This window comes from Cyprinus carpio, chromosome B11 (genome assembly GCF_018340385.1).
Source record: "Cyprinus carpio isolate SPL01 chromosome B11, ASM1834038v1, whole genome shotgun sequence".
Lineage (NCBI taxonomy): Eukaryota > Metazoa > Chordata > Actinopteri > Cypriniformes > Cyprinidae > Cyprinus > Cyprinus carpio.
In genome coordinates, this window is record NC_056607.1 from 23,692,947 (window position 1) to 23,707,719 (window position 14,773).

Consider the following 14,773-nt stretch of genomic DNA (forward strand, 5'->3'; position numbering starts at 1 on the left):
AAATAAAACATAGCAAATAATGTGTAATGATATGAATGAAAACAGTATTCTTCCACCAAACAATGTAGTTCCTTAGAAACAGTTGTGGCTGCAACAAACTGGTTGCCGAGCAACACACAGAAGTAAACAAAGGTGTATGTTACTTTGTAGAGTAATTTACAACAGCTTCAAACGCGGCTCAGCCAATCAGAATCAAGGACCGGAACTATCTGTTTTACAAGTTATTTTTGGACGCTGGTTATGAGCTCAATTGAAGCAGAGCAGGAAAACGTTGGGAAATGAGAAAATAAAGTCCAGACTGACCTTGAGGTTTGGGGTCTGAGTCTGATCCACGATAAACCGCATCAGGATGTTGAACTGCTGATCGTACGGAAAAGAGTCCCTGTGAAAACCAGAACAGAAAGAAGAAAATAAACAGCGACTACAAGACAAAAATACAGAAATACAGTTCACTGCTGAACACTCGTGAACGCTTTATAGTGCACGCTGAGCTGGTTTCAGACCTGGTGACGTCGAGGGCCCGCTGAACTTTGGCCTGAACGGAGCCCAGAAGATCGGCCCCCATTTTCTTCAGCAGCTGCGTGAGAAGAATGAAGAGCCAGTCCTGAAGATCCTCTCGGTGCAGCGTGATGAAGTCCAGCAGCGTCTCCAGGAACATGCTGAACACCTGACACACACACACACACACACACACACACACACACACACACACCTCTGCTGTAACTTCATGTCAGGCATCTTTTCAAACGCAACAGCACATCCTTTATGAACCAGAACAAAATTATTTAATTAATAATTAATGCATTAAAATAAAAAAAATAAATAATAAATACATTTAAAATATATTTTAAAGTACTAAAATAATTCAAAATAAGCATGAAATAAAAAATATGTAATTTTTTACATTTGATTACATTTTAATTTCATAGATGTTTAAAGACACATACACACACATATACTGTATACACACACAGACACACATACACACACATACACATACTGTATACACACACACATACACAAAAACTGTATACACACACATATACTGTATACACACACAGACACACATACACACACATACACATACTGTATACACACACATACTGTATATACACATACACACACATACTGTATACACACACAAACATATACTGTACACACACACACACACACACACATACTGAATACACACACAGACACACATACACATACTGTACACACACACACAGACACAAAAACTGTATACACACACACATACTGTATACACACACACACACACACACATTTACTGACAATAACACAACAAAATTATTAAAACTTGAACCTTGAAATTTTATTGAAATAAAAACTACCAATTAAAAAAAAAAAAAAAACTATTAAAATAGATTTGAAAACTATAAGAGTATCTCAAAGGTACTAAAATCACATTCGTGTGAACGCCCCCAAGTTTTTAAAATGCATTTGTTTGCCAAGATTTTCAGGTTTGAAACACTTACTCTCTGAAGCATCGGCCCAAAGCAACAGCAGAACATAAAACAGAACAAAAGTCATCAGCATTAGAATTCAAAACACACACATACACATTATTATTTCATGAAACTGTGACGTAATGAACATGATGAAAGGTCACCTTGCTGTGAGGATCTGCAAACATCCGAGTGAAGATCTCACACAGTCTCTTCAGCTCCACGCGACTGAAACACACACACACACACATACCCCCCCCCACACACACACACACACACGTCTTTACTTCTACTTCACTTTTTAAGACACAATCGTATTGTTCACATCAAAATCGAAAAAAACTGCAAATGGTATTATCATCAGAAATCTTCAGGAAAAAAAAGCACTTCTAAAATGTTAGACTAAATTATACTAAACATATATGTGACCCTGGACCACAAAACCAGTCATAAGGGTAAATTTTTAAAAATTCGAATAGGACAATATTTGGCTGAGATACAACTATTTGAAAATCTGGAATCTGAGGGTGCAAAAAAATCATCTTTAAAGTTGTTCAAATGAAGTTCTTAGCAATGCATATTACTAATCAAAAATTAAGTTTTGATATATTTACGGTAGGAAATTTTACTAAATATCTTCATGGAACATGATCTTTACTTAATATCCTAATGATTTTTGGCATAAAAGAGAAATGGATAATTGTGTTAGATATGATGTATTGTTGTCTATTGCTACAAATATACCTGTGCTACTGATGACTGCTTTTGTGCTGCAGGGACACATATATAAATTGAAATGATCAAACTAAATAATTAAGAAGGTGCACGGATATAGACTGGTATTAGTAATTTCCTTTTTTTTTAAATAACATATTTTAATTAAATAAAAATATTGAAATAAATATATCTATATATATTTGTTTTCTTTTTTTTATTTTTAGTATGTAGTTTATTTAATGTGTAATTTTAGTGTATTATTTTTTTATTTTTTTTTTTAATATTTTATTTTAGTTAAATTAAAACAAATTTTTTTTTTATTGAAATAATCAAACTAAATAATTAAGAAGGTGCACATATATACAGATGTGGACTGATATTAGTAATTACATTTTTAAATGTATAAATTTTAATTAAATTAAAAATATGTAAATAAATATACATAATTTTTATTTTGTAGTAAACAGTGTAGTAAACACAGAATGACTCTTCACACATTTTGTTTAATCAAATAAAAAGAATATAAATACTAAAATATAAATAATCAAACTAAATAATTATGAAGGTGCAGAGATATAAATATTTGGGCTGATATTAGTAATTTATTTTATTAAAATTATTTAAATATTTTTTTTTATAAAATGTAATAAAATAATTATAGAAATATATACAATTAATATTCTTTTTTTTTCTTTTCTCAGTAAGCAGTGCCATCTGGGACCTGTACCACTGCCCTTTCTGGGGCAGTCGTGGCCTAATGGATAGAGAGTCGGAGTTGTAACCTGAAGGTTGTGGGTTCGAGTCTCGGGTGCAGCAGGGGTTGTCAGTGTGGGGAGTGAATAACCATTGCTCTCTTCTACCCCCAATACCACGACTGAGGTGAGACCCTTGAGCAAGGCACAAATTCTGAGTATGGGCCAGACTTCACTTCACTTACCTGAGCACTCTTTGGCTCTTCAGGAGGCTCTGGAGTCCCAGCAGCCCTTCTTTCCTCTCGGACCAGTTGGAGCTGGCGCAGTGGTTCAGGATCTCGGCCACGTCCTCCGTCTGACGCAGGTAATGCGGGGCGGCGCCGTTGAGCTGGGGGGGTGTTGGAGCGTTCGGAGCTGGATGTGTGGTTGTTAGCTGTTAGTGTTGTGATGTGAGTGCCGGGAGATTCGTAGCGCCGCCGCATCGGCCTCCGCTGCAGCACAAAGATGACTTACAAACACTACATATACACTACCTTTTAAAGAAGTCTCTTCCTCTCACCAAGCCTGCATTTATTTAATCTAAAGTGCAGCAAAAGCAGTAATATTGTGAAATATTTTTGCTATTTAAAATAACTGCTTTCTATTTTAATATATTGTAAAATACAATTTATTTCTGTGATCTGCAGCTGTATTTTCAGCATCATTACTCCAGTCTTCAGTGTCACATGATCTTCAGAAATCATTCTAATATGATGATTTGCTGTTTAAGAAACATTTATTATTATTGTTATTATTATCAATATTTATAACAGTTGAGCACATTTTTACAAAAACATTGTTACAAAAGATTTCTATTTCAGATAAATGCTGTTCTTCTGAACATTCTATTCATCAAAGAAACCTGAAAAAATCTATTCAGCTGTTTTCAACATAATAATAATAATAATAATAATAATAAATAATAAATGTTTTTTGAGCAGCGAATCAGAATATTAGAATGATTTCTGAAGGATCATGTGACTGGAGTAATAAATTAAATTTTAAAATATATTCAAATAGAATTCAGCTATTTTAAATAGTAAAAACATTTCAAAATTGTACTATTTGCACTGTACTTTGGATCAAACAAATGCAGGCTTGGTGAGCAGAAGATAATTCAAAAATAAATAAAAAAACATTAAAAATCTTACTGTTCAAACACTTTTGACTGGTTGTTTTAATTTTTTGAATTTTTATTAGGTTTAGGGAAGGTTGATTGAGGTTAAAACTTAAGGGAATTAATTTTATTAGACAGAAAAAGAGACATGCAAAGGACTGACGTCATGGATGTTTTTGAACAAGTACATGCATGTGAATGAAAGTGAATACAGCTGAATCCCGTGGCCAGAAAAAAAGCCATCTCACAATCAAAAGGAAAAAATAAAAATATACACTATCATTGAAATATCTGGAGTCAGTAATTATTTTTTTATTGTTGTTCATAGAAATTATTAATATTATTTTTTTTAAGTTATTAAATAATATTACTGATTAGTAAATTATTATTATTATCAACCGTGACAGTACAGACGTTTATAATGTTACAAAATAAATGCTATTCTTTTGAACTTTCTATTCATCTGTGAATCCTGATAAATAAAATGCACCACGGTTTTTACACAAATATTGGGCAGCACAACTGTTTTTAACATTGATGATAATAATAAGTTATAATCAGAAAATTTTGAGCAGCAGATCAGCATATTAAAATGATTTCTGAAGGATCATGTGACACTGAAGACTGGTGTAATGATGCTGAAAATACAGTTGCGCATCACAAATAAATTACATTTCTACACATATTCACAAGTTATTTGAAATTGTAATATTTCAGACTTTTTACTGTATTTTTGAGCAAATGAATGCAGCCTTGATGAGCTCTTTCAAAAACATAAAAACAAATCTTACCAACCCAAAACTTTTGATAGCAAGCGAATATATATATATATCTCACTTTTTATACTATATTATAAGTTTGTATGAAATGTGACAGACATGATTGGTTTATGAAAGAAATGATGATGAAGATTTTGAGGGAAAACACCCTATCAGGTGTCCATAAATAAACTACCTTACTCCTGGAGTCTCCTAAAAGCTGCAGGGTTTACTCCTGGAGTCTCCTAAAAGCTGCAGGGGACATCAGGAATATGATGACGGATGATAATCAGACTGGAGATGGAGGACGTGATTCTCACCAGAGCGTCTGCCACGGCCGCCTCCACCTCTGTGCCCGTGTTCAAGATCCGCATGGCCTGATGGATGAGACCGAACCGATCTGACAGAGACAGAGAGAGAGACAGATCAGTAACCACACACAACAACATCAATGTTCAGAGAAACCAAACACAGTCACTGCATGCTTTTCATTCATCAGCATCACAGCACACAACCGTACAAACACAGACTGATCTGACTGAAAACATGCAAGAAAACAAATCAAGAAATTACAGAAAACTGATGAACTGCAAGAAACTGAAGTCAAAACCACAGTAAAACTCTCAAAATTAAACACAAATATGCTATGGGGCCCAACAGTCTGTAATAATGCTGAAAATGCATGAATCAAATTTAAACGATTAATGACTCAAATCTGGAAATAAAAAGCCTGCAAATAAACCTGTAAATAAGGTTTTAGGATTATGAATGAATGCATGAATTGCATAAATAAATACATAAACTAATACAGAGCAAATGCATAAATATTAAAATATTTAAACAAAAATATTAAACTAAAAATATTAGCTGAAATAAAGAAAAAAAATGTGATTTTTAATTTTATTTCAGCTAAATAATTTCCAATTTTTAATGATCTTAACGTGATGTACTAAAATAACTTACATTTAAAACTGAAATAAAATTAATAAAAACTATACAAGTAAAAAACAAAAACTAATAGAAATGACAAAAACACATTACAAAATTACTCAAATTTTAACTAAAATGAAAATGGAAAATCTAAAAAATAATTCAAAACATATATAAAAACATATTAATCGGTTTATTTATATTTATATTCATATATAAATGAATATACATATATATGTATATTCATTTATATATGAATATAAATATAAATAAATAAATGTCAAATGAATGAGAAATCTCTTTCTATGTGATTCTGAGGATTATGTTTGTGTGTTATTCAACATTTGATTCAATTGCTATGCTGATAAAGTTATTTTTAATAATAATAAAAAAATGTTTCTATTATATTAGAAAAGTAGAAAATATAAATTACTACACTTTTGGACCCCACTGAATATTACAATTATATGATGACAAGTGAGACATACATATTTTTTTTTTCACACAAATAAAAACTTCACATAAAAGCCATTAAAAATAAAATAAAATAAAATAAAATAAAATAAAATAAAAAAATAAAATAAAATAAAATAAAATAAAATAAAATAAAATAAAAATAAACGACATGCATGCTACACTTTAACCAGGTTGTTAGTAGATTTTGGAAATGGCATAAGGGAGAAAAAACAAAATACTGCCAATAATCTCAAAATCTCCAAACCTGAAAACTGATTAACTGGCCTGTCCAGTATTATGACATAAATGACATTAAAAAAAAAAAAAAAAAAAAAACACATTTCACAGTAAAAAAGAAAGCACAAAAATACAGCAAGCATAAATTAAACAAAATAATACAAAGGTACAAAATAGCCGTCCAGTTCACATCCAGGGAAACTGAGCTGGTGTTAAAGTGACAGTGAATGTAGGGCTGGTCTCTGGTGCCACCGTGTGTTTGAGCTCATCTCACAGGAGTCTAAATCTGCTCAAACTAGCTCTAAACCTGGATGTGACTGACAGATACACTTCTGAACAGGTTCGGCATGAGCCCTGTTAAAAACACTGATGATCTGGATTCTGGTGCCGTGACCCGGACTCGTGCAATCACCTGTCTGCATGACATCGCCGGCCGACAGCGCGCTGGTGGAGCGAGAGTATCTGTGGGATGCTGGGAAGGATCAGGTCACACACATTTCAGAAACAAAATCTCATTTTACTAGTGACACGTTACAGTTTATTCTTTTGGTTCACTAACACACTTGTCGCAAACACAGAGAGTTAAATAAAGAGAAGTTGTAGGAAAGAAATATATGAAATCAACTGGTTAGATTTTAGAGTTTGGATGAAAGATTTGCATTGATTTAGCCAGCAATATAAAATTAGGCAACACTGTCAATATAGCAATAATTTTAACAGGCTTTCAATTTGTCCCTCAAGTTCTCCATGGGATAGTTTTCTTTTGTTTTCTTGTTGATTTAGATGTATTAGTTGTTTATGTAGTTTTTTTGTTTTTTGTGTTGTTTTTTTTTTTGTTCTTTGTAATTGTTTTTTTATGATTTTCAAACACTATTTCAGAACAAGTGCATAAATAATAACCAGGTTTATTATAATTAACTAAACCTAAAACTAAAACCATAAAAAAACAATTTCGTTACTTGAAATAAATGTTAAAAGAAATAAAATAAAACATAAAAATGATAATTTGTCATATTAATAATAGTAATAATAATAATTAATAATAATAATAATAATTAAACTTCCCCTTTCAAGAAAATCATAAAAATAGAACAAAATATGTAAAATATACAAATAATATTAATATAATACATTATTAATGCTATTATTTACATTCAAATTCACCTTTTAAGAAAATCATAAAATATATATAAATATAAAAATAATATAATGTAATGTAATGTAATGTAATTTTATTTCAGCTAGTTGACAAGGCAATTATTCTCATTTATCTAAACTTGATATATTAAAATAACAAAAATTCAACAAAAAAAAATAATAAAATACATTTAAAAACTAATAAATCTGAAAAAACACAACAAAATTACCAAAACTTTAACTAAATTGAAAATTAAAAATTAAAATAAATTCAAAATAGAAATTAAAACTATAATAGTCTCTCATTGATAACACTGATATTGACCTGTATATGAATATCATCAACAGGCTAAAAAATGTTAGCATATATATTTTTTGTCATATCATTCAGTCCTAATGTTTCATGGGAAATTAAAGGTGAAACCGAAACATTTAAATCCAAACTCCTTAAAGCAAACCCATTTATAGCTGAAGTGTGAGTAAAGACATGCACAGGAGTCTGGTCTGATCCGGCCCGGTCTGGTTTTGGGCTCTTACCCAGCGGACTGAACCCTCGAGCTGGACTGGTGTCTCTGCTGCTCTCCCGACTGGTGTCACGACTACAGCCCTGACTCATGCTGGGCCGCGGGATACGACTGGCCCGCACTGACGCACACACACACACACACACAGCAGGAGTCAGCAGAGGAGAAATGCGCAGGTAGAATGAGACCGTGAGGAAGACGTGACAGCAGAAATAGTTACAGATCAGATGGCAAAGTGCAGCTTAAAACATGATATTAAAATTCAACTTCCCCTTTTAAGACAAACATAAAAATATGAGATAAAAAAATTTAAATATACAAATAATAATAATAATTAATATAACAATAAAAGATAAAAATACTAATTATAATATTAAATAAAATATTACTGTTACCTAAATTCAACTTTCTCTTTCAAAACAATAAAAATGACAATAAATAAATAAAAATATAGAAATAATTATATTAATTATAATAATAACTATTGTTATTAGCAGTAGTAGTCGTATATTTTGTTATATTTCTAAACATGCAATTTTTACTTTGAAATGAACAAAACAACAAAACCTACAGAAAAAAATTCAACCAAATGTAATGTACAATAAAGAAAAGAACAACAACCAAATAACAAAACATGAACAGTAGTTTTCAGATGGTGAAGTGCAACTTAAAACATATTTAAATTCAACTTCCCTTATCATGATAATCATAAAAATATGACATAACATATATAAAAATAATATTATAATAATATAAAATAATAATAAATCATATAAAATAAATATAATAATAATGGGATTTAAATCCAAATTCCTCTGGATCTTAATGACTACATAATATATATATATATATATATATTTATATATATATATATATATATATATCTATATATAATATATATAAGAGATCTATATATATGCTCAACCAAACATAATGAACAAAAGAGAAAAAAACAACAGCCAAATAAAAAAGAACAACAACAACAATTTTTCAATTTTTCAGCTCAATTACAAACAATTACATGTTTACAGCTGAAAGAAGCCAAAGAAGAGAAAGGTCCAGACCCAGATCAACTTTAGTTTATCTGCGGTAAATGATGCTCATAGATGTCAACCACAACGACAATGACATGAACACAAACAGAGAGAAGTTCACTGCAGACGTATCGACTGGATCACATGAATGACAGGGACATGCAGCACTGCTCACATTGATCACAGACTGCACTGGGTCACATGGACAATAGGCCTTTAAGTGCTTACTAGTTTATTTGCACAGTTTTAACCAACTTACAGAGCATTAGGCTGCTCATTCACTTCATAACTACAGAAAAATAAAGCATTCTGTGTGATGAGCAGGAGTTGTTGGAGATCATTTGACGTGCAGGCTTCAGTGTTCAAAGGGCCCCTATTATGCCCCTTTTTACAAGATGTATTATAAATCTCAAGTGTCCCCAGAATGTGTTTGTGAAATTTCAGCTCGAAATACCCCACAGATCATTTATTATATCATTTTGAAAATGCCTATTTTAAGTTGAAGCAGAAACACCCTGTTTTCGTGCATGTCTCTTTAAATGCAACATGATTTCAGCGCTATAGACATGATAATCAAAACCAAACATATGTTTTTATCAGAGTATCTGAGGAATGAGCTGTAAAGGCACAGCTGTATTCCGGAAAAGGGGGCGGGGAGCAGCAGCTCATTTGCATTTAAAGAGACATGCACGAAAACAGCATGTTTCTGCTTCCACTCAAAATAGCTTATTCAAAATGATATAATAAATGATCCGTGGGGTATTTTGAGCTGAAATGTCACAGACACATTCTGGAGACACCTGAGACTTATATTACATCTTGTAAAAAGGGGCATAATATGTCTCCTTTAACAGAGATTAAAAAATAAGGAGTTTTTTTTTTCATTATAGGGTGGTTCACCAGCCAGGAACGGTGAACGAAAATGTTCTGGAAAGTGATTTTGGTACCATCACAGGAAGGCACAAAATCACTTTCCAGAACATTTTCATTCACCGTTCCTGGCTGGAGGAATGATCTTCCAACACCTATCCAGATTCACTGATAATTTTCAAGCAACAGCTAAAAACTCAACTCTTTCATCACTGATTTTATCCTAAAAAAAAAAAAAAAAAATGAATACAAGACAGTTTTTTCTAATTTCTTTAATCTTTCCTTGTCTAGCTTGTACTTATTTGAACAATGCTTTTTATTTGAACATAGTATTACGAGCACTGTCTATTTGCCTCTTTAAGATGAATCGCTTGATCTTTTCCCCAATTGTAAGTCGCTTTGGATAAAAGTGTCTGCTAAATGCATAAATGTAAATGTAAAATGTTGTGTTCACACACTGCCACACACTGGATTTTGCATAATAGGAGCCCTTTTAATATTCAACATAAAGTTGCATCTGCTAGGTGAACAGTTGTAAATATCTTACCGTCTCGCGCGCGGCTGGGGCTCGTCTCTCGACTGCAGCCTTGACTGTGTGGGATCTTACTGCGTTTGTCCGTCGGCGCTCCAGCGGATCCGGCGGATCGAGGGATTCTCATGGAAGAGCGAGCCAAGAGCTTCCCAGGTGAACTAGAGCGGCTGCCCGCTGTAACACAGATACACTTAACTTAAACAGTGTTCTGTGACTTGATTTAATGTCATTGTTACTGTAAATACTGTATATGTCTAGAGTAGATCAATACAAGCGGATGAGAGCAGCACATGCATGGGACACATAAACAGAGGCTGTGTAAGGCAGAGACCGTCCACTCGTACATTGATAAATAGAGAAAACATAACACTTAATATAGCAAGCTTCTGTACAGTTTATTTGAGATTGACCGATTCATCGGTTTTGCCGATTAATCGGCACCGATAGTTGATTTCCGGAACTATAGGGTATCGGCAAAAATCCATGCCGATAGTTTTCTAAATTTTGAAGTTTATTCTTTTAACATTAGCAAACTATGAAATAACTTTAATGATCAATATAATAAATAATATTAATATTTTATTCATTTACAAAGTATGGTTCAGTACTGTTACTGCTTTTCTTTAAAAATAGTAAAGCACTATTTTAGTTTTCTTTTAGTATCAATTTTAAAAACTATCGGTTGATTAATCGGTATCGGCCAGTGTGGTCCAACCTAGCTATCAGTATCGGTAAAATCCACTATCGGTCGACCTCTACAGGTTATCATTATATTATCAATACGTTTAAAAGATCATTTACAAAATAGTGTTTTTTTTTTTTTTTTTGCACGATTTCAACTTAAGAATCACAATAAATTCTGGTGTTGTTATTGTTATATTCCTGATGTGTTATTGAGACATATTTTCAACAAACTAATTTTGGTCTTTCTCACTTCAAACAGATCGAGCTGAATGCACAAAGCTGGAAACAGTGTTATTTTTACTATTATTTATATATACTCTTTTATATCTATTAGAGTTTCTTATTAACATTTTGAATTGGCTTTTAAATTTTTAGTAATTTTGTTATGTGCTTTTGTCTTTTTTTTTTTTTTTGAGATATTTTTGTGTATTTTTTTTTTTTTTTTTTTTTTGTTTTTTTTAGTTTTGTTTTTTTTTTTTTTTTTTTAAATATTGCTAAATAGTTTTAATTACATTATTTTTCAGTTTTAGCTTAATTTTATTATTTGTGTTATGTGAATGCCATTTTTATTAACTTTCATTTATAAAAATATTTAAATGTATTTTAAAAATGTAGCATTTTTACATTATTTTTCAGTTTTAGCTTAGTTTTTAGTAACTTTGTTATGTGCTTTTGTCATTTTTTGTTTTTAAAATATTTTTATTTATTTTTTTTGGTTTTATCTTAATTTTTAGTATTTTTTTATATTTCTACATAGTTTTAATTTTACAATATTTTTCATTTTAGCTTTAATTTTTAGCAATTGTTTTATGTGCTTTTGTTAAGTTTTGTTATTTTTTTATATTTCTAAATCATCTTAATTTATTTTTGAAACATTATTTTACATTCCCAATTTAGTTTTATCTCATTTAGTAATTTTCATACTTAAACTTCAACTTAGTTAGTTGCAAAGCAATATTTCAACATTTTAATACATTTTTGTTATTTAATATTTATATTTTAGTTTAGTTTAGCTTTATTTCAATTAACAAATAAATGTTAAATAGGTTTTAGTAGAAGTTAACGATTACTATACTGGCTGAAAATAACTAACCAACCGTGCTACCAAGATGGATGCTGAGTGAACTGACTCGCCTTAAAGCGACTTGACAAAAACAGAGATATAACAGCAAAATCATTATAATATTCAGAATCAATTGCAGCAGTACAGTGGATCATGCTTTCAGGACGGGATGCATGCAGACATCAATCCGTGTTTTACTCCATACCATGAGTTTTACCCCCCACCGGATTAGCTGATCTGGATCCTTGATGCGGGACAGTGAAGAGAAACTACATTACCCATGAGTCCATGCATCAGCATGAACTAAGGCTGATCTAAAGCATGCTGATGTTTTAGATACGGCACAGGAAGAGAGATGGAGTTCATATCTCTTCATTAAGAGGGAGGACAACCAAAAACACACGAGAGCCACATTATACTGGAGTATAATGTATATTACACTGCAGCCAATGATATTACAGCATACCGTACATCTCTTAATCAAGGTTTATCATTTGTTAAAAGGGATAGTTCACCGCAAAATGAAAACACTGCCCTCATTTACTCAAACATGAACAATGAATGTTTGCAATAAAATCAGACATGAAAGTGCTTTTTTTGGTGAACTATCCCTTTAATTGTCTAATATATTTTAATAATTTCTGTGTAAAGATATTTGATTGACAAACATAAATCCTGATCTAGGACAGCTGAACAGGATGATGTAATCAAAAACTCACGCTGTGATTGGGACACAGCTTTGGCTCGGCTCCGCCCCCTACTGTCAGTCACAGAAGCTCCGCCCCCAGCTGCCGTCTCTGAACTCTGTCGTCTTGTTCGCACACGACCTGCAAAAATACAGAACCGTAAAATTATGGATGAACGCAAAAATCATTTCAGTAACTAAAAATAAAAAACATTTATTTTAATATTTATTTAATAGCAATACATTTTTATACATTAATATTTTTAATATATAAAAATTAAATATAAATAACTGATTAAAAACTACAAAAACATTTTTAAAATAGTTTAATATTAGTAACTAAAGTGGAACAAACAATATAAATTTAGGAATATCTAAAAAAAACTAATAAAATGACAAAAGCACATAAAATGACTAAAATTTAAACTGAAAACAAAAAGAATAATTAAATATTTTTAATTAAATAAGAATAATTTAAATAAGCTAAAATAAAATAAAATATAAATATTAGACGAAAACAAACAAAATGAACATTTTGAAATGCTGCCTTTGCAACAATATGCTGAAGTATAAAAAAAACTAAAATAAATAAAATTAAAACTGAAACAAATTAAAATGATTTACAAATATTAAATAAAACTAATAAAAATGAAAAAAGCACATAAAATGACAAAAAAATCAAAATGATAACTGAAATAAAGCTGAAACAAAATATAAATTTTAGATGAAAACATTTACATTTTGAAACATTGGCTTTGTAATAAATTGTAAATTAAATGATTATTATAATTAATATTCATATTTTAACAAATAATATACATGTCATTTACAAATTAAAACAATTTAACATAATAAAAATAATTTAATATTTAACTTATATAACATAATATAAACATAATATTACAAATGCATATATTAATTAAATGTTTTAAATAAACTTATATTTTAATAAAACAGACATAAACAGACATTACTTATTGCACAATTCATTTAACTGCGCAAACTTATGCATACATGCACAAAAACCTAAATACAAAACCCAAACACACGACTTATACTCAACAAACCCAAACCGAACACAGACGCTGTGAAGACTCATGCTGACTAACATGAACAACATGAACATTTCTTATCCGATTATTATATTATTTTTTATTATGGATGATGTTGTAATGTTGTTTTTTTGTTTTTTGTTTATTATTTTTCAAATTATGGCACAATGGACTGTGAATTGGTTCTGTGTTCTTTTTGAACATTTCAACACAAAACGGCACAGAGTGATAGAGACAGAGCAGAACAATGAGACACACACATCTTACCCTCCACAATACCAGCCGCATCTTTGAGCAAATAAGAGCAGAGGTACAACAGAAGACAACAGCATCAGCTCGTTTTAGAGGAAACGGTTTGAGATCATGCAGGAGTGTATTATTCATCAAAACCCCCTGAATCTGTCAAAATTCTCATGCTTGGAATAGATTCTGATGCCTGCTCTAAAAGCTTGGTTATATTATCCTGATACATAAATATATTTATGCAAACCATGTAAATATATTCAAAATCAAACAGAAGATAAAAACAGATATAGTTTGTCTGGGAATTGTCGACAACATAGCATCTTTCTGTTGTCATGCATAGAATAATAGAAATAATAAATGTATACCATTGGACAATTCAACATTACTTAATTCACTTTTATATATTTCAAAAAAGGCTAAAACGTGGCATTAAAATTATATAAAATTATATATTTACAGAAGGTGTGCTAGTTCAACAAGTTAACTGAATTAAAATTTGATAATTTCTAAACTCTTTAAATAATGTGATATTCT

The 14,773-nt window shown here is 30.8% G+C and overlaps 1 protein-coding gene across 1 annotated transcript in view; it reads right to left on the bottom strand.

Moving 5' to 3' along the window:
* The window catches only part of LOC109045522 (CLIP-associating protein 1-like), a 77,175-nt gene that overhangs the window by 20,273 nt on the left and 42,129 nt on the right, over window positions 1-14,773 (bottom strand). Inside the window, 11 exon segments of the mRNA XM_042733462.1 lie at window positions 304-382; window positions 504-667; window positions 1,497-1,499; window positions 1,631-1,694; window positions 3,121-3,269; window positions 3,271-3,366; window positions 5,110-5,189; window positions 8,087-8,194; window positions 10,525-10,683; window positions 12,462-12,500; window positions 12,976-13,083. Of these exon segments, the coding sequence (XP_042589396.1) occupies window positions 304-382; window positions 504-667; window positions 1,497-1,499; window positions 1,631-1,694; window positions 3,121-3,269; window positions 3,271-3,366; window positions 5,110-5,189; window positions 8,087-8,194; window positions 10,525-10,683; window positions 12,462-12,500; window positions 12,976-13,083 (1,049 nt within the window).